The sequence below is a fragment of the Rhinolophus sinicus genome, linkage group LG15 (genome assembly GCF_036562045.2).
Source record: "Rhinolophus sinicus isolate RSC01 linkage group LG15, ASM3656204v1, whole genome shotgun sequence".
Classification (NCBI taxonomy): domain Eukaryota; kingdom Metazoa; phylum Chordata; class Mammalia; order Chiroptera; family Rhinolophidae; genus Rhinolophus; species Rhinolophus sinicus.
The window spans coordinates 35,845,842-35,873,024 of NC_133764.1; the positions used below are offsets into that span (position 1 = coordinate 35,845,842).

The following is a 27,183-nucleotide window of genomic DNA, read 5'->3' on the forward strand; positions in this document are numbered from 1 at the left end:
GCTTCTAAGCCCCCTTATATCTCTTGGGGTCTGAGCAGCATTGAATAGATTCATGCCCTGCACAGCAGAGTCCAGCCAGGTGTCAGTCATCCAGGGAGACCCTTCCCTCCCTGCTGTCTTGTGACAGATATGGAGGCCGTAAGTGTCTGTGATAAAGGGACGGGGCTGAGGGGGTCTGCAGACCTCCCACCACCCCATCTAGGTCCATCATAAAGTTGAAATCTGCTCTTTTGCTTTAGGGAGCTGCAGTAGCCGTAGCCCCCCGCACCGAAGGAAGCTCAGCTGCGGAAGGACCCTTCCTCACTTTTGGAAATGGCGGGTGAAATCACAGAGACCGGAGAGCTCTACTCTCCCTACGTGAGTTTTACTTTTGGAACCTGTTTTGCCCACATCAGTGCTCCTGGCTTCCAGGGAAGCACTCTGCGTCCGGGGGACTGTGCTACTGAATGCCCTGTTTGCCTAGACCCTGGGGGAAGGGGTGGGGGGATGGATTTAGCTGCAGCCATTTCGCGGCTGTCCTGGCTGAGAACATGTTGTGAGAGTCAGGTTCGTTCACTTTTTAGGTGTTGATCAGACAGTGGTCAAGAAAACAAAATTAACTTGCTAACTCTTTGTAATATTTACCTCAGGGCTACTATCACTTGCGTGTGTGCTGCCTGCCAGTTCAGATGTGCAGTGACTGACAGCTGTTGACTCTGGGTTTTGCTCCTCTCAGCAGTTTGAAACCGCTTTGATTTTCAGCTGAATTTTAAGTTGCACAACTTTTGTAGTCTTGGATGGTGTAAGAGGCAGAGAAAGCATGTGGACACTTCCAGTTGCAATTTCGTGGAGTCTGTAGTTAGAAAACTTGGAATGATTGATTGCTCCCTTCTTGGGTCCGCATTACCCTCTGCCCCCCACGCCACCCCCACACACACTCAGTTTATCTTTTTTGTGTATTATAAGACTGGTTATGGTTACATCATGGAGTCCTCTTGCCTGGAGAAGTAGAAGGAGGATTAGAATAATCAAATGATTGACTCACGTTGCTAACAAGTAGCCCAGGGAAAGAAGCAAGAGTCCTCGTTCTAGAACAGGGGTGTCCAAACTGCAGCCTGCGGGCCAACTGTGGCCCGCAATCCATTGTTAATTGGCCCGCAGCAAATTCCAAAAATATATTTAGTTTACTTAAATAAACCAGGTGAGGCAATACGTACTTCACCTCAAGTGAGTGGCCCGGCTGTTTGTGTATTTTACCGCATATGGCCCTTGGTGAAAAACATTGAAAAAAGTTTGGACACCCCTGTTCTAGAACTTATCTACTCTTAACACGTTGCGTATGGATCACGAGAATCTTCACGAGGGATTTAAACCCCGCGGTACGCAACGTGTTAAACAGCTGCCCTCCTTTGTACTTACCTTCCTAGCCTGGGGATCCCTGCTAGCTTCACAGACTCTCGCGCTGTGTGATGGATAAGGAAGGATCTCTGGGAACAGCTGGGAAAAGCCTTCCTTACACCAGGGTCTTCGTGCTGGGTGTGCGCCATTCGTGTGTAGCACCAAAGGGCTTCAGAACCTCAGGAATTTATCAGAGGAAGTCTTCCTTGAATCTTGGAATGAATTGAATCGCTGAATCGCGTCCCTCTCACCTGAGGAGTTGTGTAACAGCCCACAGCCTCCTCTTGGTATCAGCAGTGTCCACACTGTCCATAAGAGTCACCACGGTTCCTTGTGCTTCTCACAATACCTGATAACTTAGAAATGAGTCATGTCTGTGACTGAGTTTGGGGAAGGAAAAAACTCTGATATGCCCACGTTTCTTATGTCTCCGGTTGTTCAGGTAATCATTTCACGTGTCAGCTTGTGCCCACAGGAAATTGGGCACGCACCCGAAAAGCTCCAGTGGGTTCTGCTTTTCTCTTTTTTCCCCCCTCCCTTTCCTATGTGTTTGGGTTTTTTTGAGGGCCTACTCTGGACATTTGCCATAAACAACTTCTGGGTGGCGTTGAGAACGAGGTAGCATTACCAGACGTTAGTGGTCAGGGTTTGAGGAGAGAATGTGCCTTCTTCCTGAGGTTTCCTTCACTCCATCATGCTGGGAGAATGGTTCTTGATTCCCCCCGTGAGGCCAAGATCTGGGCTCGGTGGATAAGGAACCTTACAGAAGGGTGAAAGTTTCCTTGTCCCCTGATCCCAGACAGGCTGTGGAACTGGCTTTACAGTGGGTGCTGCTTAGAATTCCCCTGCTCAGCACAGTGTGGGCAGAACGTGCTGTGGCACATCAGGAGACTGGGGCACTTCCACAGTCCGTGAATATGCCCTTGACCTGGTCATTCCCAGCACAAGGCGTCTCCCCACTTCTGTGTTGCCCTGTTGTGAGTGCTTGTCCCCTTCAGGGATGTTGAGGACCTTTGTCTTAGCTCGCATTATTCTGCATAAAATATTTGTAACGGGCCCTGTCAAGGATAGTGCTGAACACAGGAACACGATTCAGGCCCGTACGGCCCCATATACGGGGACCTGGAGGGGCTCAGGACTGAAGGGATTGTGGGATCAAAATAGAGGGTGAGGTGGCTTCACAAGGACCAGCTGCTGAGGCTGCCTTCCGCCAGCCGGTCTTGCCAAACATCGTTGCTGTTGCTTTCGAAGGAAAGAGTACCGGTTTCACAGCCTTAAGCTCTAGTGGTCACCTCCCCATCTCTGCTGCCTTCTGTTTCCTTTGACAACGGTCAATGGGGAAGCTGTTGAAAGATGCTCGTGACCCAGCCGCACGCACACACATCTGTGGGTGAGGCAGCTGGCGGGAGATGAGGCAGCTGGAATGCTGCAACTGAACGCCCTGGAGCGTAGGGGAGCAGGTCGGCCATCCCAGGGAACAGGGACTGTGCTTCTCCAGTGCAGCCGCACAGGAAGAGCCGAGAGGGAGAGGAAGCTCGGTTTGGCCTGCAGGGGCCACAGCGCGTAGGTCTCTGCTGACACTGCAGTGGAGCTTTACTCCTCAGCTTTCAGCCACACTTCTCAGCAGGCTGTCCCCAAGAACTGTCCCGTACCAGCAGAAGAGAATGTCTCCGTCCTCTTCCTCCTGCTCCACACCCACCTTTGACCCAGCTCAGGTTTGCTTCCTGCCTCCAGAGTCTGCTCCTAATGATTGGTCTTTATCGGCCACCTTTACTGAAGGGAAAGGATTTAAGTCTTTCCAGGAAGGTGAAGAAGCTTTGGATTATCATACACGATTCCCTGAGCCCCACGGGGCCCAGGATGCTTGCTTCGGTAGCAACAACACAAGACAAATGAGATTACCCACCTGCTCCGAATTGCCAGCAGTTTATCCCTAATGGACTTCTTTGTAAAGTTTTTAAAGGGCGTTTTTCACTGGGAATTATTTTAAGTTTCTATAGACAGTGTACTTATTTCACTGTGTCTTAGCAGTGATCCTCGGCTGGTGGCAGTCTCGCCCGCCCCCCCAGGGGATATTTGGCAATGTCTGGAGACATTTTCAATTGTCACAATCCGGGGGCAAGGTCGGGGTACTAGAATCTAGCGGGTAGAGGCCAGGGATGCTGCTGAACATCCTACAACACAGGACAGCACCCCCCACCCCCCCCACAATAGAGAATCAGCTGACCTCAGCTGTCAGCAGTGCTCAGGCTGAGAAACCCTGACCTACAATAAAACCCTGACTTTTATACCCCAAGACCTTTAGGCACCCTGATTTTACAAATGCCTCTTGCACTAGTTCATTTCCCCATAAAACTTCTGGCCAAGAACCATCACTTTCTTAGGCCTCTTTGCTTTCTCTTTACTTTCATCATGAGAACCACCACCAGGGCCATTTTCCATAAAAAAAATAAGGTTCTACCCTTCAGAAGTGTTGCTGTTCATAAAAGTGATACGGAGAGAACAAAGCTGCAGGGAGGTCAGACGTCAGGTCATCAGCTGAGGCCTGGGCTGTTAGTGTCCCACTTACAACCCTGCAGGACCTCCAACTCCCTGTCACGGGCACCAGGGCTCCGTGCAGTCCGACTGCCACCGGCTTGTGCTTCAGCCACGCCCGCCTCGAGGCACCTCAGACCTGTTGCCCTTTTTCCCACCTCCGGCCTTTACCTGGACGTCACTTCCTGGCCCTTTGCCTGAGCGGCTCCTTCTCATCCTTCAGGTCCCGGCTTGAATGTCGCCACGAGGCCTTCCTGAGTGCCCTCTATTTACCGTGTTCCCATTGTGCTTTGTCACTTCTTTCCTTCAGAACGCGTCTCTGAGGCTGTCATTGTTGTGTTCTTGTTGCCTCTCTCCTGCAGGAGGTCAAGGGCCACGCCTGTCTTTCTCACCGTCACATCCTAGGTTCCAGGGCCAGGTCCATGGAAGACGCTCGGAGTTGTTGAGTAAATAGGCAGAACCGAGCTAGCTAAATGACTCAGTCCCGTTCTGTCCCGTACTTGGATATAACAGGCTCAAAGTGCAGTGATCAAACTCACCCCAACAAAAGTAAAAATTGGTTTCTTTTTTTTTTAAAGATTTTATTGGGGAACAGTGTGTACTTCCAGGACTTTTTTCCAAGTCAAGTTGTTGTCCTTTCAATCTTAGTTGTGGAGGGCGCAGCTCAGCTCCAGGTCCAGTTGCCGTTGCTAGTTGCAGGGGGCACAGCCCACCTTCCCTTGCGTGAGTCGAACCAGCAACCTTGTGGTTGAGAGCCCACTGGCCCATGTGGGAATCGAACCGGCAGCCTTCGGAGTTAGCGCAGAACTCCAACTGCCTGAGCCACCGGGCTGGCCCCCAAAATTGGTTTCTTATAGACATTCACAGTTACCTGTGAAAAGCCAGCACTGGGAACTTCCGGTTCAGAAGGCCAGTGATGATGGGTTGTGTGTCGTTTCCCACCCAGCTGCCACCCTCACATTTAGTCTCGCAAGACCCCCGTGGGCCAGGACTCCCAGGAGGGGAGTCACATCACGGTGGGTTGCCACCCAATCAGGAAGACGATTCAGACATGTTTTAATCCTTTTGGGATCTGTCTGTGGGATCAGACTGAGACTGTGATGTTTAAAACGGACAAAGACTGTCAGATACACATCAGAAAGAACATGGGCCAGGTGCAGTCAGCTTCATGGAGGGTTCCTGTCTTGAGCCTGTGTGCCAGGCAGGCACCTTGCGAAACGCCGAGAGAAGTGAGACACAGGCCATAACGAGCTTAAGATTTAGTGACGGGGAAACGATAAATACACCACACCAGCACCAAAAACCCCAGCCGGGGCATGAGAAGTGTTCTCGCCCCAGGGACAAGACAAGTTTGGGAGCCTGGGGTGGGCTTTGTAGTGGACATATCATTTGAATGGGCCCCGAATGCTGGGTGGGGCTGGGCAAGAGGCGCAGTGGGCTTGCTGCCCTGTGCCAAGTGCAGATGCACTGGGCAGAGCCCTTTCCTCTTTCCAGGGTGCCCTTATATTTGTCCAGCACGTGGATGCCCAGGAGCCTGTCCCTCCCTAACCACTGCCTACTCCTCCTTCCTGCCTGTCAAGGGCCCCAAAATGGTAGTGGATGCTCCCTAACTCTGTTTTTTCCTTAAAAATCTGACTGAGGCTGGGAGGATAGGCCCCAGTGGGTGTGTTTCTGATTTAAAAAACGTAGCAGATGGGTATCTTAGAAAAAATTTTAAATGTAGAAAAGTGCATCTAAAAACGGGGAAGTAAAAATGAGGGACGGGCAGGTGTTCCCAGAGACCAAGTGTTTCCGCTGTTTTTAAATGATCAGAAACAAGTGGTAAAGCAAACGGCATGTCAGCCAATTCAGCAGAGAACAGGAGGACCATTTAGGAAGCTGCTGTCTTAGTCCAGGCCGAGGTGATTAATTTGAATTGTAAATGAGAATAGGAGCCAGAGGTGGCCACAGAAGGTTCTTCAGAGGAAAACCACGAGCACTGGGGTGGGGAGTGTAAGAAAGGAGGCCGGTGACTTTTAAGAGTGCAGGTTCAGGGTCTGGGGCCGGGCGCTACAAGCTTAGGAACTTGGAAAGGCAGGCGGAGGATCTACGTTGCTTCTTCAGTGAGTTTGGTTAAGGGAAAGTGAGAGGGTGATGTTTTAAAAGGGTCAGGGAGTCAAGGATGTATACGTCAGACAGAGGTGATGAGCTGGTAGGAGGAGAGGATTCCAGAAAGAAGGGCTGAGCCTCGCAGCAAAAAAGGAGGACACCTGTTCCCCAAAGACAGGGAGGAGGGTTGGGGGGACACAGACAGTTGACTTTTGAGCTACGAAGGAGAGAGGCATGGGGAGTGCATGTCAGATGGCCTGTCACCTCCACGACATAGGAGATGCAGTCTTCATCTGAGAAAGATGGCGGTCACGGGTCTGGGGGCTTGAAGACAGGTTTGGAGCAGTTACGTGGGAAATGCTCGGAAGACCATGGTGAGGAGTAAAGAAAACATGCTGTGAAGGTGACACGGGTGAGGGATCCATCCTTCGTTGTGGGACCCGTCATTATAAGTTTTCAAAAAATTCCGGGAACCTTTAGCAGTTTTGTATGAGGGAGTCGAAGAAACAGAGAAACAGGTGCTGTGTCATCGTCCGTCGTCGTCGTCCCCCCCCCCCCCGTCAAGGCTGGGGGTCAGAGAGGTTAAGGCAGGGGAGCTCGGGGGCAGTGCATGCTCTGCGGAACTAGCTGATTCTAAGTGACGCCCAAGAATGTAAGTGAGGTCACATGGCGGTGGTGGCCTGGATAGGGAAGGTTGGAGGGACAGGAAGTCCTGATGGGGACAGAGGCGGTTCAGTGGGAATGGAGAGGGTTGTGGAAGGCAAGGGCTTTGGGTCAGAGAAAGGAATTTCATGGTCAAGATCTTGGCAAGAAACGATTGTAATGAACTGACCTAGAGTCGAGTTGGCATGAATTAGAGTTAAGTTTAAAACCTGAACTCAGCGACCCAGCAGTTCCACCTGAGGTGGTTGCCAGGGGCCAGGGGCCCGGGCAATGGGGCCCAGCTGCTGGTGGATGCAGGGTATTCTGGGGGTGCTGAGTTGGAAGTAGACAGTGGGACTAGTTGCAGAACTTTGTGAATGTACTAAAAACCACTGGCCTGTGTGCTTTAGAAGGGTGAATGTTATGGCGTGTAAATTCTGTCTCTTTTGCCCCTCAATTCTTGAAATCAGCATGGTGAGGAGGGCAGGGAAAGGGAAGGAGCAGGAATGTCGGGGTCCCCAAAGCACAATGGCAAGAAGGGGGGAGGGGAGGATTGGGTCACATGCACAGCCGTGTGGGGAAAGTGGAAGAGCAGATACAGTGGTGTGTCCTCAGGAAGCCTGCAGTCTGGTTGAGCAGAGAGCTGACACATATGACTCGGCTTTAAATAATACGAAATGACAACAGCAAAAATGGAGAATGAAACTGATGGTTGCAAACATTTGAAGATTGATAGAATGTGTACTTGAGTCCTCCGAGGGTCACTGTTTGGTCCCCAATGTCCCACAGCAGAGCATGCCTCCTGAGAACCTAGGAACCTTCCGGAGTCTCACCCACTTCCGTCTCCAGTCTGGCTTCCTAGCTGCCTCGGTTTTGCTGCCGCCCAGGGGCGTCCTGGGAGCCGGTGCGGGGAGACGTTAATTTCGGGGCTTGACTGTCACTTCCCTTGCCTCCAGGTTGGACTGGTGTACATGTTTAACCTCATCGTGGGCACCGGTGCGCTCACCATGCCCAAGGCCTTCGCCACCGCTGGCTGGCTCGTCAGCTTGATCATGCTGGTGTTCCTGGGCTTCATGAGGTAAGAAGCTGTCACACGGGCCTGAGGGCGGGGGGCGAAGCTGAGGGCGCCTGCCCAGAAACCCATCAGTGTGAGCAAGTGTCCTTAGGGGAAAGGAGGATGTCTGGGGTGAGTCCTAACCAGGGTGACCTGGACAGAGGACAGGTGATACACAGGTCTCCGGTGTCTGGTGCTAAGGGAGCAGCCACACAACCCTGACACATTAAAAACGAAGGCTTCCAGGTAGGCTTTGGAATGTTTCACACGATGCTCACGTGTTCCTTCCCCGCTGGTGGACCTCCCCTGGTGTGTATTTCTGAGAAGATACCACCTAGTCACAGACAAAGAATCTGACCATCGTTGAAGGTGAGATGGGAAATCCATCCGTAATTTGGAATTTTCTTAAGGCAGTTCACAGAGGACGTGATAAACACACAGGCACACATCTAATCAGTGTTACTCTCCCCTCCCTTGGGCCTGACAGCCAGTAGGAGGCCAGTGCCTTCCCAAGCCTTCAAAGCCTCCGCTCCTTGCGCTGGTGTGTCGGTGCGGATTCACCACCGGGGCTTCTACCTGAGGCTCTCCTCCGGCATTCCGCAGACAGCTCTGAAGTCTGTGCCCCAGGCTGGGAAGGATGTAGGACTAAGCACTTCCAGCCCACTCAACCAAATAGGAAGCCGCAGCTGCGGAAAAAAAGGTGGGAGGGAACAGCTGGCAACACCATCAGGAGCACCTCCCCTGGGAGAGGTGACACTAGGCAGTGTTCCTAGGTACTGGGGTACCCCACTGAACAAAACAGAGAGCCCACCAACTCTCCTTTTGGTGGGGAGACAGACAGTAAATAGTGAAAACATTAAATAAGTCAACTGTAGAATAAGTTTCAAGGGGATGAGTAATATGGAACAAAACCCCACAAAGTGTAGCAGGGTGAGGGGACCTGGAGGGTGGGGGTCATGGAAGTTTTAAGTAGGCGGTCGGTGGCTGTGGATGGCAGCAATTAAGACCTTGAGGAGGCTGAATGGGATAGGACAATGCCCGTGTTTTTCAGTTTGTTCACACATTTTCTCTTGGGGGGGGCAGCCTTAGGGAACTGGCTCATTGCATTCTGTGAGCCCTGGCAGCCAAGAGCTCTCGTCCTTGTCCTTCTGTGACTCTGCTGTCCCCTTTAGAAGACCTTCAGCACAGGCGGACATCTAAATGGGAAGTGATTTTGGGGGGCCCCCAGGTAGGGGCCGCCATGCTCCCCTTCTTGCTCAATCCATTTATTTGAACATGATCAATGAGGTGGCTTTGTGCAACTATGAGAAGCCTCTTTACGCCTTAATTAAGATTGATTTTAGTTTTTCTTCCAAAAAGAAGGGAAAATCTAAAGTCCTTAAAAGGGTCACTTAGGCAAGATCATGAGAACCCTTTCTAGGAGGTGTCAAGGAGACTGGAATGGGAGTTTCAGAGCTGGCTGCCCCCCAGGATGGAGTACATGTGGATTTAACCCCTGTCCCACCTGCCACCTGACTGCTGGGCTCAGCAGTCAGCCTGGGGCAGGCGACAGCACTCAAAGGCTCAGGGTCCCAAACTGACAGCAGAGCCATGCTGGCCTCAAAAAAGAGGGAGAGGAACATTCCATCCCAGGTCGTTCCGGCAAGGATAGATCCACTCCTCAGGTTTTATTTATTAGCAGGAAGGCGGCCCTCCCCTGTACCTTCTGCTGACAGAAGCAAGCATTTGTGCGTTCCAGCTGTCGTCTAGTTCTCTCCAGTTTCTTTCAGAGGAAAAGAAAAGATGACTTTTCACTCTAGTCTGTCTTCTCAGCAAATGCCTGGTGCCACCTCCCAATCACCCCTTTGATTCAGGCCTTAAAATTGCAAGCTTATTTTAATATTAGCCGATTTAATATTAGGAAAGTAAAAATACTGCCAAAAAATAAAAAACACAGGGAATGGATTCCAGGGCCAAGCGTTCCTTTTCAATTATCCATGCCTGTGCTGCGTCCATTAGTGTGTGTAATTGGGACTTCACTGCTTGTCTGTATCCTCGCAAGGAGAGCTAAGAGCTGCCTGCTGCCCTTCCCGGAAGCCTTGGGAGGACCCTGCTGTGAATCAGCTTCCTCTTCCCGACTTCCAGCCTCCGCTAGTGTCTGCCCTCCCACCTCTGCCCCCACCAGCCCCCTTCTTGGTGTGCAGTACTGCATTGCCCCAGGCTCACACTCTCTCCCATCAGCTTATTTCACTCCCCTCTCTCCTGTGCGTCAGAAATACATTCTAAATGTAAACAGGAACATCAAGACAAGGACGCGAGGTGTCACATGTTCGCACACATTTTTTTTATCGGGTCAGACCCATCTTGAAAGTTCCCTAGGAAACAGCTCTCAGAACAGGATGCTTGGGGCTTTTTGGTCTGGTCAGGGCGGCGGATGGTTTTTCCTTGTTCTTGGTGCCTCCTCCAACCTCCTGCCTGCGTCTTTCCCCTGCAGCTTTGTGACAACGACCTTTGTGATGGAGGCCATGGCAGCAGCCAATGCTCAGCTCCACTGGAAGAGGATGGAGAACCGCCAGGTGTGTATGTGCCCTTGTCTCTGGGCAGTGCCTCTGGCCAGTTGTGTACCAAAGAGTCAGCCGTCAGCGGCCAGTTCTTTCCCTCGATGCGGAGGGCTCGTGTCCACAGCCCCACTCAAGGACCCTGTCCCACAGCTGAAGCGTAACAAAACACGTGCCGCCTCTGTTCTTGCAGCATTGCATCATGGCTCTTCCTTCTCCCCACCTTAAGCCAGCTCAGTCATTCGGAACCTCTGTACCCAGGAACCTAACATCCGAGTGCGTCTGCCCCTTCTGATGTGACAGCGTGGAAGTGCTGAGAGCTTCCTAACCAGGTCCCCTCTAGAAAGCGAGAACAAAGGAAATGGGTTCTCCGTTGTCCCGGGGTTTTTCTGTAGTAACGTGCTCCTCCTTTTTCTTTACTTTTCTTCCTCCTCCCACCCGTCCTAGGAGGAGGAAGATGAGGACTCCTCCACAGCCTCTGACAGTGACAGTCTCATCCAGGACAACTACGAGCGGGCCGAGAAACGGCCCATCCTGTCTGTGCGTAAGTCTTGGGATTCCAGGCTGGCCTGCACTTCCCCTGGTCCACAGGTTCCCTGACCTCGTGGAGAGAGGCCCGGGTGGGCATCTCTGCAGAGACCCCAGGCACTTCCTGCCTGCAGGTCGGTTCCTAGTTTGGCACCGTGATAGAGGAAGAAGAGCAGGGCTCTGGAGCCCGGGGTCCAGGCTTCACCCCTGCCGGCTCCATCGCTTACTAATGTTTGCAGCTTGGGCAAGTTACATAAGCTTGGCACCCCAGTTCCCACCTCTCCTGCTGTTCCTGAAATGATTAAACACCTGGTTCAATGCCCGGTGCACACTGGAAGCTCGAGTAAATATCAGGTGTCTGCCCTCTCTCCTGTCTCCTTACACGCACGCACGCGCCCATGCATGCCTGACTGTCTCATGCCTGGTCCTGCTAAACCAGGGCGAAGCGTCCCAGCTTTCCCTCTCACCCCGCAACCAGCATCCCTGGGATCCCTGTCTAGAGACTGTTTTTAAGTGGTCAGAGCCGGAAGCATTAGGGAAAGTTTTCTCACGAGTTTGAAACGCTTAGAGATTTCATTATTCTAGAGCATTCAGCGAGCTCAACAGCCGCCTCTGGGATCTTTTCCAAGTGAACAAACCACCTCGTCTTGTCCTTTGGCTCCACAGAGAGACGCGGATCCCCGAACCTGTTTGAAATCACAGACCGGGTGGAAATGGGACAGATGGCCTCCATGTTTTTCAATAAAGGTATAAGTTGTTCTTTTCAAGGAGGGGTGAGGGCACGGGGAAAGCTGGTCCTTCCCTGCAGACCTGGGCGCTTGGAATGGGGGTCCCACCTTGACGACGGGATAGCGCAGGCGCTGGGGAGGAGCGGATTGCTGACCTGCCCCCAGCGCGTCTTGCACAGAGGCCTGGGCTGCTCCGCGTTCTGGGTGCCTCGTTCAGAATAAAGAAGTGGAGATTCTAAGCAGCTTTCCAAGGAGGGGAGCCCGTAGGCCGGCTGGTCGTGTTGTGCCTCTTGCCTTATTGCTTCTGACTTGTCTCTCTTTTCTCCTGACTTGTCTCTCTTTTCTGCTCTGTGTAGGACGACACAGAGCAGCCACCTTGTGACAGTGGTCAGAGCTGCTGTGCACGTGCACCTGTGCGTGCGTGTTTCTGTCTTTCTTCCGGGTGGCCAGCAGAGGGCGCTAGGAGCCCACTCACCGGCTGCTGCCTGGGAATCTGAGTGTCCAATTACGGACCTCTCCCCACTCTGTACCTGCCACTTAGCCAGCTGGGCTTCAAGATGAAAGTGTCCAACCCAGCTCAGGTGCTGGCTTGTTCGGCGTTCCAGCGGCAACACCTTATACCACCAGGGCAAATCTTGTTCTTTTGGAAAATGAGCGATGTAAGAGTTTCGTTTTTTAATGCCCAAACCTGTCCATTTTTCCTTCATAGAAGATCAGACACAGCTTAATAAATCCTTGTGTGTGCAGTTATCCTGGAAGGTATTCGGTCCCTTTGTTGGAACCCGTTTGCAGAGGGAGGCAGCTCCACCAGTGCTTCCCCTTGTGAAGGTGGCTGCGCTAACTTAGAGCCAGGTGGGGACTGTAGAAACTGGAAGCTTGGCTGCTCTGTAGGACAGTAAGCATTCCTTTTATCATTGGTGGTGTGATTTGACGGTCCACTCTGGAAGGTAGCGGTCATTAGCGAGAGGTGGCCCGAGAGTCTGAGTCCGCCCCCCGCTACCAGCCTCGTGGAGGGTTTCCAAAATTCATGAAACCAGACTGGTTGTGTCTGCCCACTTCTGTGCTTTTCCTTTGTTCCATTTCTGCCTCTCCCCATCTCACTAGACTAAGATAAGAGAGCATAAACCTTTCCTCCTGGAAGCTGCCGTGGCCTCCTTCCAAATGCAGGCTTTTGAAATAAAGCGCACTTTGGAAGGCAGAGATATGCCTTCTAAACCTCCTTCCTAATTGTAATGTTTTATCGTCTCCTGATTTCCTTCAAGAATTCTAGGAACTCGTGGTTCTGTTTTGTCTTTTTCACCCCTACGGACGAGACTCCGAGTTTACCCAAGTCGAATAGAAAATAAGCACATTCGCGTGGGACCAGTCAGTCTCCTTAGGGGAGGTCTTCTTCTCATCTGCTCCAGGGTTTCTCAAGCTCGGCGCTGTTGTCATTTGGGCCAGATCATTCTTTGCTGTGGGGGCCTGTCCTGTGCAGCGTAGGATGCTGAGTGGCGTGTTCGGTCTCTACCCACTAGTTGCCAGTAGCACCTCCCAGTCGTGGCAACCAAAAATGTCCTCAGATATTATCAAATGTCCCCAGTAGGAGTTGCGGGACAAAATTGCCCCCAGTTGAAAACCCACTGCTCTGCTCTAGTCCTAATTTCCAGATCATGACCTTCCCCTTTAGAAGGGCTGCCACCCTCCACAGAAGGCTCCCTTGGGGTCCAGACTCATTTTTTGTAATTAAAAATGCCGGGCATAGTCATTGCTGTCCTCTCAGGAAATTCATTGATCCTCCCACTTTGTGTCTAATGATGAAATTTATTGATCAGGGAGGGCCAGTGGCAGTTTATAAGCAGAGCTGACACGAGTCCGTGGGCAGGTGGAGGATGTGGGGAGTGGGGAGGGGACAGTGCCTCCGTACAGAGAGCATTGGTGGCAGAGCTTGTCTAAGCTGGGGCACAGGCTGTCCTTGGAGCCTGGGTGTGAGTGGCAGACAGACCCCAGGGACCCCTGAGCTTGGACAGTGAACCTGTCTGAGGCCCTCCTAGGATCTTTCAAGAACCGTTTTTTTCCTGGTCTTTTTTCCCCAGACTCCTAGGAGCAGAGCCAACCTCATATAGCCCAGGAGAAACATGTCCCTGGCTTTCCCCCTGGGGACCCTAGAGGTTTTTCTGAGCCACCAGCTTTAGAAGGGAACTGTCACTTCATTTTTCTTTCTGTTTTCAATGAAGCCAGCAGCTGGAGACCAGTGACATCAAAACAAGCAGTCAGTCTGAACGGGAGGTTGGCTGTCAGGGCTGTGACCCTGAAGTCGTGGGGCCCAGATACTTTTCTCAGAGTCTTTACAGCTGGAGTTACACAGGGAATTTAGCACAGGGGGCCTTCTCATTGTGCAGGAGTGGAGGCGGTCACGGACTTGCCAGGGTTGGGCAGTGAAACCTGTGGAATTAGGACCAGAGCCTGCACCCCCAGCTCCTAGTCAGGCCCCTTGTGGCAGGAGGAGGGACCACGGTTTGCCTCTGCAGCGGGAGCTTCACGTTGAACACCTCCCAAGCCAGCATCCTCCCTTTCAGGTGCTTTGTAAGGACCGTGAACCCCTGTGGCTCCCTCTCCCCAGCCCCCCAGGCCGCCTCTGCCCCTCCGGTGCTTGTCAGTAGGTCAGATTCAGAATGAGACGCTTGGTCTTCGGAAATCAAGGGCTTTTTACCCTCTCAATTTCAGCTTCAGAAGCTGGGCCATTCATTTCCGGTTATCTTCTCTTTGCTTTTCAATTCCTCAGTAGCAGTCTTTTGTCTTAGAGGCCTGTGTTTGGCTGTGCAGGGGGCCCTGGCCCACGCTCCTGCCTGGGCATCTCTCCTCCTTCCCCTCCTCCCCTCCACACCTCACATTCACCTGGCTCCCGTCTGCATTCGGAACCTCTCCCACCCTCCAGGCCTCACTTAGCCCCCTCGTCGGCGAGAGTCATGAGTAAATGTATCTCCTGCCAGCATCATGTGCCGGCCAGAATAAGAAACAGGACTTTGGAGTCGCTTTTCCACTCTTTTTGGAAAAAATATGCAACCTAGAGAACCGAGAGCTGTGAAAGAAGTAGAAGATGAGTCCTCAAAAAAAGCATGCCGAAGTCCCCCACTTGCTCCCTGACCGATGACTTTGTCCCTTCCAGTGGGTGTCAACTTGTTCTATTTCTGCATCATCATTTACCTGTACGGGGACCTGGCCATCTATGCTGCCGCCGTGCCCTTCTCCCTCATGCAGGTGTCCTGGTGAGTGTCCCCTCCCCACTGCTGTAGCCAAGTGGGCTTCCTCGGGCAGTCAGGGCGGAGGCTCACCACCAAGGGGATCCATCAGCATCTAAAGAATGCGGGTCCCTGAGGCCCTTTCCTGCATGGACCGCAGCCAGCTGTGCCTGCTGTCCTTCCAGACACGCTCCACACCGCTGTCCCCTGCCCTGTCCCATTGGGAAAGTGACTAGGAGTCCCACTAGGGGCATTTCCTATGGTGCATGCCCTTAAAGACAGGAAAATGGGGTTCGTGGGAAGTCAGATTGTTGGATGGACAGCAGCTGTGGAGGGAGGGGAGGCTCAGTGGCTGTCATGTTCTCTGTGCTTCCAGCCAAGCAGGCAGGGCCACACTGAGCCATTGTTCTCTTTATCAGCAGCGCCGCTGGCAACGACTCCTGTGGTGTGGAGGCCGACGCCAGGTTCAACGACACGGACCTGTGCTGGGGGCCCCTGCGCCGGGTGGACGCCTACCGCATCTACCTGGTGAGTGGCCCGCATGGCTCTGCCGTCCTGGGCAGCCTGGGCAGCTGGGGGGTTGGAACCACCTCTACTCCCCGGGGAACGCTTTCCTCCAGAAACCAAGGTCTGCACAGCTCCACACTCTGGCTTATTACTGGGGCCTCGGTTTGGGGTACAGAATGGACCGTGTCACTGAGACTCTAGCCCCAGAATGTCCTGGCGACCAGGCCTCCGTCGTATGTGGTTTGGGGTTGGCATTCAGATCATTGCCAGCTCCAGGGCGGTGAACTCTTACCAACTTAGCTGAGAGCTTGAGGGGCACTCTGAGCAAAGCTCTGTTAGGAGCACCAGAGCTAATTTTCCAGAGACTCCATCTTTTGACCGCCCTCCTGACCAGCCCAACAGCATACAGGTGGGGACACCAGGACACCTGACAGGGCAGGCAGGACTACGGCCGCCCCTGACAATCAACAGACAGGAAAGGGTCAGCCCGGCTCTCCCTGTCTTCCCTGCTCCCCCAGGCTCCTCCTTGATTGCTTTGTGCCCTGGGTGGGGGCAGCAGGGGGAGGAAGTAATAGATACAAAAGGAGAGGCAGTTACTTATCTCTGCCTGCTTTGTGGGTGGGACTCAGGAATGTGTCTCTTTCCCCTTTGCAGTATCTGTTAATATTCTCTGCTTCCTCTTGGTCCTCCTTAGCCCTGACACAAATTTAGGTGTGCCAGGTGACACACAGTGTGACACGTGGCCACTGAGATGATTGGGAGGCAGGTCCGGGAGAGCTGAGCTGTTCGCGGAGTTGGCCTCTTAGCTTAATCATCCCTATCCTGGCAAAGCTCCCTGTAGGACCTGCCAGCGGTGTTATTTGGGTCTGAATCTGTTAACCCCTAGGGCTGCTCACTGAACGGTGGTTTTGCCTTCCCAGTCCCACCCCATAGACCTACCAAAGGAGTCCTTTGGCCCAAATCATGGGAGACATTTGTTTTCCTCTGCATTTCTGGAGCAGTCCAATGTTTCTTACACACATTCCGCTCTGGCTGGGGGAGCTCAGGTACAATGCTCCTAAAAGAAAGCTGAAAGAATTTTAGCCGAGCTCTGCCTTCCGCAGGTCTGGTAGCTGTTCGGTAGTGATTTGGCTTCCTGGCACCCTTCCCCACTTCCCCAGCCTTGGGGGTGGGCAGAGTAACTCGGGGCATCCAGGAGAACCCAGACCTGCCAGCCTCTTAGCATTTCAACAAGCCATGATTGATAAAGTTAGCAAAAGTGTTAGTAAATGTAAGAACCCACCTAGAGCTCTAACTAGTGTGGGCAGAAGGAGATGGAGGAAGGGGGCTGACAGGATTGGGGGGCAGTAGCAGGGCCCCGCAGGTGGGTGTCTCCCTGGGGGGCCACGGGAGTCTGTACAGAATCGGCCTGGCAAAATTGATGTGGAGCCCGTGGAATATTGGCTGCTGCCGTTTGCCTGGTAAATTATTTAGAAGCATTATTATTGCCTTATTAAATTGTTCCTTCACTTATTCCTGTAAAGCTTCCATATGATGGAAGCCTCGCTCCCTGAATCTTAATAACTCTCTGACCGAACAGAAGGAAACCTTCAGGAAAGCAGACAGGCATTAATTACTGCCTTCCTCTCCCAGATAGTATACTTATAACTTATAAAGCTAATTGCCACCAGGCCTGCAAAAGCTACAGCAATAGGCAAGCAAGGGTGAGCAGAAACAGCCTGTTCTCTCTGGGTTGTTGATACCCTTCCTCTCCCCACGCCCCCTTCAGTCCACTGCTGAGGGCTTCGGTTTGCCCAGGAGGTTATGTGCTCCGATGCACTCTTCTGCCTGGTTTAGAGAAATGCAAGGCAGATGGACCTTCCCATTGTCTCCAGAGTTTGTGTGTGGCTCCCAGGGTCCCAGGCTTCTGCAGAACAGTGTCTCCTGAACCTACATGCTGGGTGTTCTCCATCCCTCTGCAGGCTCCCCCTGAGTGAGGTGGGAGGAGGGGTTGGCAGGTGTAGGTTTCCTTCCTGGGTCCTGAGCTCTCTGTTAGAAGTGGTGATGGCTTCTTTCCCTCTCCAGTCTGGCCTATGGGGCTCATCCCTCTGTCTTCATTCCATCAAGTGGCCTCTTTGGATCACAGGGGACGAGGGTTTCCTTTTCCCCTTGCACCCCAGTCTTTCACATTCAGAAGATTGTCCTTCCCTTCTGGAGACTCCCGTGCACCTCTTTCTACCAGCTGTTTCTGATTTTGTCGCCAGCCAGACTTCACCAAATGTGGGGCAGGACAGTGAGCATATGTAAGCCCCCTTCCTCCCCAGGTGCAGTCACCTGTCTGTCTTAGGGAGATGCTGCACCTGTCTGGCCCGCATGTTTAAAAGGGCCTCCGCAGGAACACTTCATTGAAATGCTAAGAGGCTAGCAGGTCCGGGGGATAAAGATACAGGCTTTTATTTTGTGGTTTAATTTTCAGAAAGTCCTCTGGAAACGATCTCGTCCGTGTCTTCTTGGGAATGCTGAGATGCACGCCCAGAATGAGAATATTTGGGATATTAGCTCTCTCCGAGGCTGGCCTGTGTGTAGCATTGTGATTACTTGTAAGAAGGGAGCTTCCTCCACCAGCAGCTCCCAGTCGCCTCCCAAAGCCCTTGACCTTAACAAATGGAAAATTCCTCCCCCCCACCCCCACCCTGCGACCTCCGCCCACGTTCTCTGATTGCCAGTGCAGCTGAGATGAGTCAGTTTCTCCATCTCCTTCTTTGGAGTGGCCACGTTACAGGGCGCTGTGAGGCAGGGGGTCCTGTGAGTCACGTGCTCTCCAGGGCGTCCCAGCAAGCTGCCACAGCTGGAGCCAGCAGTGACCTGGGCCCTGTCATGAGACCCCATGAGAACTGACATCAGGACCTGCCTTCAGCAGGCCATGGAGTCTTAGAACCCCAACAACCCCCCTCCTGCTCCTTTGAAGGATCAAAAGGAAAAGTGTTAGATGCTCCAACTCTTTCAAACCAGCAACCTTGCCTCCAGGCTGGGGATATCTTGGGACTCTTTCTGCAGAGCTTCTCTGGCTTGGGTAGGAAACAAAGCCAGGATTTAAGTTTCATTCTTTCCTGTACAGTGAGCAGGAGTCTGGGACCACTGGTGAAGCAGTAACTTTGTATATAAATCAGGCCCATCCAGGAATCGGACTGTCCCGAGTGTCTGGGAAACGGGACATGCGTCGCCATCCCCTGGAGTCAAGGGCACTGCCAGGCGCTCCCGTTTCACTTCCTCAGATGCACGTGCTTCTCAGCCTGTCATTCACACCCCTGCCTGGGTTCTGGGCCCTGTCATTGCTGCCTCAGGAGTGTCCAAAGGAAGCCCTGGGGGTACAGTGGGATTCCCCAAGTGCTGGAAGCTCCTGGCTGTTCACAGGAGCGGCATCCACCATTTACAGGTGGACAGACACTGCTGCTGGGTCACCAGCACCCAGCAGGCACTGGCCACGCAGAGCCGCGAACGCAGATGGCAGAGCGGAGCGCTTCCTGGCTGAGACTTGGCCGCAAACTGGCGCCGGTATTGAGTGGGGGACCCTCGTGGGCTGCCTCGGAACAGAACAAGGTCACCCTGGTTGCCATCCTGCCCTGAACGCAGGAGCTGAGATCTGCCTCCAGGGCATGGGTGACAAGGGAGAGAGAGACACGTGGCTTACAAGTGCCCGGCGGATGACCTGCCACCCTCTGCCGCACAGAGGGGCTTCTCCCCAGACTCCCTCCAGACATCCCCTTGAAGAAGCAGGGTGTATGCTGGGGACCGCAGGGGAGTTTTGTGTGCTGGACTCCCTTCCTAGAGGAGTAGGTAGGCAGTCTGCAATTCGAGCTCAGGCTAACGTTGGAAGGGTCCTCCCGGGCCTTCCCCGAGCGTCCTGGTTTCTTTCTGTACCAGGAGGCCGTGTTTTCTGGTTCTGTCTTGGCTTAGTCTTACATAGCAACTCTTGCCTCTGTACATTTGCAATACTTAAAGCAAAGCAGTGTGCAGTCCCGTGTAGAGCCAAATGGTTTCTTCCTAAAACAGTACCACCCGAGAGGAAGGCATTCTTTTTGTGAGGGTGGAGAAGGGAGTAATGCACCCCCAGGGTAGGGCCGTGCCAACCTGTGACTGGTCCTTCCCGCTGTGGTTTGTCTTGCACTGGCTTAGCGTGCTACCAGCTACTTTCTCATTTCTGGTTTTGTCCTCTTGGCCACGCAGCAAGGTCCATGACACCATCCCGTCTTGCAGCAGAGAAAACTGGCACTCGGAGATAGTGACTTCCTCAGGGTCACAGAGCTGAGACAGAGACGGGAGCCCAGCCCAGCCCCGTCCTCTGGCCCTGGTGACACAGACTTGCGGGGCTAGCAGGGTGGCCCCGATGCCAGGCCCAGGTACGGGGGGCAGGTCGCGCCTGTTCGTCGGTACTTGGAGCTGCCATTTGCGGAGGGTTGGGGCGATACTCCTGAGGATGGTGTCTGTGTAGTGATCCGTGTTTGCATATCCTGCTGGTCTGCCTGGTCGATACACTGTCTTCTTGCTGCCCCTCGCTTCACTCAAGCAGCGTTGTAATTGAAGGCTTCTTCCCAAGGACGTCCCCCTTCCCCTGCCACGTCTCTCTTTGTTCTTTCAGCATCAGCCACTGTGCCCTGGGGCGGTGGCATCTGCGAATAAGTGGGTCACTGCTGCCTTTACTTGAATATTTATTCTTACCAATTCTGGGTCAAGAGGTGGCCTAGAGGCCTTCAGGACCAGTGTGGAGGGAATGTCCAAGTGGGGCCACAAGTTCTAGCGGCAGCAGGGACTTCACAGGACTTGGGGGCGCTCAGGGACACTGCTGCACACGTACAGGGCACCACCGTGTGCTCCCAGAGCACAGCTCCAGTAGGGTTCCATGTGAAGGGTGCCCCCCGCAGGCTGGAGGAACTGACAGGACAGATGAGCTTCTTTATGGAAGGGTCTGATGGGTTGGCTGCATCTGGAAACAGAGCAGATCCTAAGTCCAGTAAATGGGAGCAAGCTGAGGAGAGAGTCCTGCCTGCCGCACGGCAGGGAGCAGGGTGTTGCTTCCAGCATCTGGGACATCCTTCCTAGGGTGGTGACTGTTTGGGGACCCAGGACTACCAGGGAAACCCGTCTTTTCATTCTCTTTCTTCCTCTCACAATGTGCCTCTGTCAGCTCCTCCTCGTTCAGTTCTGGAGGCTCCAGAAAGGTCTAATTTCATTTGCCGTTCACCCTTTTCTCCCCACTTGTCCATGGGAAGATGCCCGTCTTCCTGGGTGGCCACCGCGGGAGTGGTGAGGGGAGCAGCTTTCCTGGCCCAGGCCCAGGCCTGGCTGGCGCTGGGAGCTTGGCCTGGTGGAGATCTGTGGTATCTTCAGACAGCTGCTCTGGTTCTGTGTCGGCACGAGCCTCTGGGAGGACCCCTGGCCCAGGTACAGTCCCGCCCCCCATGTGCTGAAGCTCTGCTTTCCTCACATTATCCTGGGTCTAAGGAAGAATGAATTTCTGCCCCACATCCCAAAATGCGTGTGCCCACTACCCAAACAGGAGCCGGGTGAGTGAATTCTATCTTGAAACAGTGACCAGCGCTCAGATTGAAATGAGTGACTTTAAAGGATCAGCTGGTGTCTTTCTTTTTCAAGGAAATCAATAATACAGGGACAGGCCTGTATTTTTCTTTTTGTCTTTTCCCCCTACGGAGCTGTCTACATATCTCATCCTGGGAATGACTTCTTGTTTTTTGGCATGCTTTCCATCTCCCAGCCCCAGCCCCAGCCCTTTCTAAATGAAATTCCAATTACTCTGTCACTCACTCCGACACTGGTTTCTCTAGTGAACTCCTGCCAAGGGACCCTGTAAGCCCCCACTACCCGCTGCGGCCTCCAGTCCATCCCCAGGCCTGCCCAGCTGCTGCCCAGGGTTGCTGCGGACCAGCCCTCACCTTTCTGAGGAGACCTGAGTAGCACAGTGACTGCCGCCCCCCCCCTTCCCAGCACCTTTGGGTGTTTGGCCTGAGCTTCCTCCTCCAGCTCAGTGAGAGGGTTGTTTTTATTTTCTTGTGACTCTCAGGCACAGGCGTTCTGTCGGCTGACGTTAAGCCCGCCATCCATCACACCCCACCTCTGCATGGCCAGTACCTGACACACCAGCTTAGAGGACGATGCTTGATCCCCCAAACTCCCGTCTTCATGCTCCCAGTAAAGAGACCAGGTTTGGGGAATCTGGATCACAAGCCCATGGGAGTGGTTTCTTCTGGACAGTCCCCCCCCCACACACCTCCCCCAAACCTCAGAAGCTGCTCGCTTGTGCATTAGTTGCGTTCCTCCAGGCTTGACGGTGTCCTCCTGGGTGGAGAAAATGTGGTTCCTACTGCTGAGCCAGCTGACTGCCAGACCCCTTGTCACGATGGCAGTTTGTCTCTCTGCCCCTATTAGAATGCCCTGGATGTCTACCCCCATCTCTGTGATCTGGAAAGTCATGAGTACATCCTTGCAAATACCACTCGCCCAAGGCAAGCCAGTCTTATTCCTGGACAAGTGGGAAAATGTCATTTTGACTTTGTCTGTTTTCTTACCCTTTCACCCTGCCCCCTCCCCCGCCCCCAGTTCACCCAGAGAAGTACATGGAGACAGGGCAATTATCTTGTGTACTATTACCTGGCCTCCACCACCCCCAGCCCCATACTCAACATCTCTTAATAAACCCCATTATATGAAAGTCCAAATGTGTAAACAGGCCAGGGAGGTGATTATTTGTTACAAAATGATTCGTTGCTTTACAGAAGGACTTGCCAGCAGGTTTCTCTTAAGTACTTCCATTTCCCTAGTGCGTTTGAAATGTCATTCTGTGAAAATGAAGTCTTTATAAATCGGACTTTCAAAACCCATCTCTTGTGTGAAGGTGCAGAAATCTGAGTCCCAGTTCATGTAATGGGCAGCGTGGGATTGGGGTGGCGTCACAAGCAGCCCACCTGAGAGAAATCAGCAGGCCACACGCACCCCCAGGCTGGGAGGGCTTCCTGCAGCTTCCGTGCACACCCACGGCCCACACTCGTGCACAGGCCAGTTTGGTTGGGAAGCCTCCAAGTAGGTCTCCGTGGGGAGCGTCCATCCCTGCTGAGGACCTTCTGCGCTGTGCTTTTTTGGGACCATTTTTATCCACACTTCACACTGATCCCAAGCTGACCCAGAGCTTGAGGCTTGAGCCCTCCTCATCTGTGAGTGGCTCAGTCGGGGATGGTAACCTGCTGTTCTTTGCTTCGCAAGCTACCTGGCCTGCCCCTGGCTGCTGACCCGTGTGTGTGTTCAGTCTTTTCCATCAAGAAGCGGCTCCAGGCAAATGCCCAAAACGCTGCAGCCCCTCTGCTTCCAAACCTCCCATTTCCGGGCCAAGAGCTAAAAATGACTTTGTATTCTTCAAGGAAATGTCCCAGTTATTGATTCCCAATCCCCTGCTTCCCCCCCTCCTTTTTTTTTTTTTTTTTTGCTTCATCTCCCCAAAAGTGCAGGAAAAAACTGTAATCTAAGGAATCCAGCAGCCTTCCAGTAGTTTTAGCGTCATATGGAATGTGTTTAAATATTTTGCACTCGTGGAATGAAAACCGTGCCAAACCATTTTCCTCCTCCAGCTCCGTGTCTCTCTGATGCTTTTATTCCATGAAGATGGGTGCAGGGTCCTGGCGGTGGCCCTGCAGAGTTCCGTGAAGCGATGCTACTCCCAGAATTATGTTCACAGTCTGTTACAGGGTGTCTATTATAAGCAGAATCTGGTGTCTTTCTAAATAGCGCCCCAGGGCACTGGTGGTAATTGTTTAATTAATTGAAGTGCTCATACTAAAGTAATAGCCGCGCCTCTCCGTCGTCCCAACCAGCATGCTACCCTGCAGACCGTGCAGAGAATAGAAGTATCTGTGGGCACGTTCTCCAGACTGTGGGCTGGCCCTGAGGTGACAGCAGAGCAAAGAACGCCAGAGGGTTTACGGAAGCCAGCAGAGTGGTGCCCGGACACCGGCATGACTGGCATTAAGCGGAGATGAACGATTAGGGTGTGTATGAATGATTAATTGCTGATTAATTAGCATGAGCTCGGGATGTCTTGTGGATTAGCCAAGAGTAGACCAAGGTACATGTTAATAAGCCTTCAAGTGCAAAGGGAGGTACTGCAGGGGGTGTTGTGGGGCAGAGGTTGGGTCCAAGTGTGAATCTAGAAGGAAGCAGAGAGCACAGCAGGGCAGACCGAGTTTGGCCATGGGAAGAACTTCCTTTAGTCACGGGATTGAGACGTTCTAGGTAAACCTTGAGAAGAGAAGGGAAGAGACCACCAGGCCGGGTGTTGGGTGCTGACTGGGGCTGGAAGACAGACAGACACACATGTCTGTGACAGCCAAGTGGTCCTGGCAGCTTCCTCCTCACCGCTCTAGGGGGGCTGTGCTCCACCCCAGAGACAGCTAACTGGCCTCCAGGAGACTGCCCAGCCGTTCCCTTCCCCCAGATCAGGAACAGGAGCTTCCACTGTGTCTCCAAGTTTGGTTCCAGGACCCCTAGTGTGAGAATGCCTTCAGACACTATTAAAAATACAGATTGCTGGGTCTCACCCCAGGCCCTAATGTAGCAGAATGTAGGGTGCAAGCCCAGGACTCTGCATTTGCAACCAGTTCTGAGCAGGATTCTGTGTATGCTCCCCTGTGAGAACTCCTGCTGGCCGAGGACCCCCCACAGGAATAAACGGTCCTGCCTGCTCTGGTCTCCCATCCAGAACGGCTTCTGGAGCCACAGCTCTGGAGGCAGCTGTCAGGGACCCCCTGTGCCTTGCCTCCTCCAGGGAGACGGTGGCCAGACGTGCCCAGATCGCCAGCCTGGTGTCATTAGTAGCTGGAGTTGATGCCTCGGGCTTCGGTGCCAACAGGGAACAGCATCACTCCTGCTCTGACCAGACTGGTTTCAGACTCTGAGTGTCCTCAAGAGAAAAGGGCCTCCAACAACATACCGTTGCCAATGGCTGCTTTGTTACCTGGGGCCAAAAGGCCCCTCTCGGGTCCCTACAGAAAGCGCTCTCAGAGCCCAGCATGCCAGTGCCACAGGGAGGCCTCACTCTGACCACCAAGTAGGGAGGAAGCTGGAGAGATATTAGTGTGGTTTCTTATCCCCAATTCCACAGAGCTCCTTGATCAGCCAGCGTGACGTGCTGTCTCCCCTCCTTCCCCACCTCCAAGGTTACTCAGTGCCGGCAAAGAATCCTGTTCCAATCCTGCTCGGTTTGGGTCTATTTCGAGGTCACACGTCAGCGGGGGGAAGGGGTGGAGCCAGCTCCGCCTGTGCTGCTCCTCTCTGCAGGGCTCCCGTGTACTGGGCACCTGACTTCCTTCCCTCCCTCCCCCAGCTCCAGCGCTGAGCATTCCCACCGCCATCCGCCCTTCCTCCATAGAGACAAGTGGGTAGAGTGGAATGAGGAAGGGAAGGTGCCGAGAGCATCTGCAGTGATTGCCTGGCACCTCTCCGCGAGCTGTGCACAGAGGGCAATGGCTCTGCGTCCTCGCGGCCCCGGGCTGGGGCACCACAAGCAATCAGCTGCTAGCAGGTTAACCCTGCCTGCTCTAAGGTCCATGGGGCACACACACCGCCCCATCACTGAGAGTATCTGAGCAGCTTAATTCCTGACAGAATCAGGTGGTTGAGGGTGTGACAACTTTCTTGCCCGGATGATGGGGGGCAAGATTGATGGCCCAGAGGCTCCCACCCCTGTCACTCATGACACAGTCCATGGTGCACAGAATGCTCCCCAACCCACCTGCTCCCAAGTCCTCTAGTTCCAAGGACCTGTAAGGACCGGTTGACCCCAGCCTGGCCCCAACAGCCATTCCCAGCCTCTGGGTCATGTGGCCAAGCAAGAGGAATTCCTCCAGCTTTCTGTGTGTGAGGCAGTGGCACAATTCCTCTGCAGGCATGGTCCTGGGGAAGTACGCCCTGTCCCCACCCTCTCCCTTCCTTGACATCCTGTGTACATAGACCAAGACACAGAGCTGGTTTGATTCTCTGTGGAGAGATTTCAGTGGCTAAATCTGGCCACTGAAATGAGGAAAGCCTTGCCTCCCTTCCAAGACCTGTTTCTTTTGGCCGCAGATGGTTTATTGCAGCCTGCCCTGGACACATGCACCTTCCTCGCTCTGGTTCCATGGGGCCCGCTGCATCCCAGGTGGACAGGAGTGTATCCGCATGCTTTCTCTCCCCACCCCCCAGAACCTGTAGTTCAAATGATTTAAAGTCCCTTTCAAACCTCGTCCCATTAGAAAAGAGAGGACTCCCACCCAGGGGACACAGGAGAGCCATGGAGCCCACTTGTCCGCAGAGAGGTGCTGCTCTCGGGGCCCTGGTCCCTGTCGTCCAGGTATGAGGATCGCCCCAGCGTCACGAGGTTTTATGTTTCTGTATGTCATTCTTTCAGCCCTGCTTTTAGGCAAATCTAACGGCCATTTCCCTGCTAAAAACCTTTTAGCAGCTCCTCTCCGTAAGACAGTGTCTGAACTTAATGAGGCACAGTCTGTTCCAGTCTCCTTCTGGAACCTTCTCTCTCACCACTGCGCCCCCCCCCCCACACTGGCCTTAAAAACGCTGTGCACTTGTGTGGCTCCGTGCCCTTCGTTTGCCTTTCCCTTGCTTCAGAGTCTGGCAAGGGCTTGCTTATTCCAGACTGAGATCGAGGCCCCTTCCCCTGAGACACCTGCAGCCCACCCTCCTCTCCCCTCACCTCTGCCTGGCGTTGATTGGCCTTTTATAGAGTTCAGCTGCTCTGCCTCACTGTGAGCTCCTCGAAGGCAGGGCTGTGCTTTGTTCACCTGGCCGTCCAGAGCAGCGTGGGGCCTCACACAGGAACTTGCTCTGTGAATGAGACCACTCTCGGGTGGGCTTCCACTGCTGGGTCTGTGGCCGGGCATGGGTGCGAGTCCCTCCGTCAGCCCTGGTACCTGCTGACACCCAGGCTCACCACAGCTGGTGGCCGCTGCTCCAGCCAGAAAAACTCCATGTCCAGCCAGCCCCTCCTTTCCCAAAGGCACGGCTGATCCTCTGCCCCTCATTGCCCGGACAGAAGCTACCCTTCAACAAGGACTACGGGCACCCTGTCTTTGGGGGCTGGAGGTGGAGGGGAGCAGTCAGAAGCTGTCTGTTTGCCAGGAAATCGAGGAGGGCTCACTGCCCATCTCTTTCTCTTCCGTCCCCTCTTTGGTGCCTGAGATGTGAGCAATGAGGTATTAGAACAGGTGCCAGCTCCAAAGTCAGGTCTGTTTCTCCAGGCAGAGCCCCCAGCCCTCTGCCTGTTTCACCCCACTTCCCACAGCCTCACGCACACACACCCCCTGTGTCCCACCCCAGGCTCTTGTCAGAATGTCTCAAAGCCCGCCAAGTTCAAGACCAGGCGTTGGTCTTTTCACCTGGACCTGTGGGTGTGGGCTCCAGCTCTCTCTCCCGCTTGCGAGGAGCCAGGCTGGCCTTTACAAAAACCCAGGTGGCTGCTAATCATTGAGTGAGTGACTGTGGGTTTTCCACAATATTTATCTTTTCCCCCCAAACCACAAGGGTTGCAGCTTTGGCATCAAATCCTTGGAACTCTGCCCACCCCCGGGTACCATCTGGCCTTTCAGCTGAAAAAGAGAGACAACACAGGCATGCAGTCTTGTCCAATAAGAGGGCGAGGGGGACAGCAGCCATGCCAGGCTGACGCCATTGGACCAGCCCGGCCCCCGAGGGAGCCAGGCATGGAGGGGGTAGTGGGCACTCTTCCTCTAGGACGTAATGAAGGGAGGCAGTGAAATGCCCTAAAGAGGGTCTGGGCCTTGGCTGTGGAAACCCGAGTTCTGACCTCAGCTGTGTCTCAGCTATGAGCTGTTAGACAAGTTATTTAAGCCCCACAACCTTACTTTTCTGACATGGAGGCAGTCATCCATTTAAAGGGTGTCAAGATTAAAAAGAGATCTTAGATGGAA

General features: G+C 53.5%; 1 protein-coding gene across 2 annotated transcripts in view; it reads left to right on the forward strand.

Moving 5' to 3' along the window:
• Positions 1-27,183, forward strand: part of TMEM104 (transmembrane protein 104) — a 55,720-nt gene that overhangs the window by 1,218 nt on the left and 27,319 nt on the right. Inside the window, exons 2-8 of one of the 2 annotated variants that reach the window (XM_019745605.2) lie at positions 240-357; positions 7,599-7,720; positions 10,170-10,251; positions 10,681-10,777; positions 11,428-11,508; positions 14,638-14,737; positions 15,130-15,238. In XM_019745605.2, coding sequence (XP_019601164.2) covers positions 313-357; positions 7,599-7,720; positions 10,170-10,251; positions 10,681-10,777; positions 11,428-11,508; positions 14,638-14,737; positions 15,130-15,238 — 636 coding nt within the window. In that variant the 5' untranslated portion in view covers positions 240-312. The remainder of the gene's footprint in view (positions 1-239; positions 358-7,598; positions 7,721-10,169; positions 10,252-10,680; positions 10,778-11,427; positions 11,509-14,637; positions 14,738-15,129; positions 15,239-27,183) is intronic. The other variant, XM_019745606.2, reaches the window with a different exon arrangement.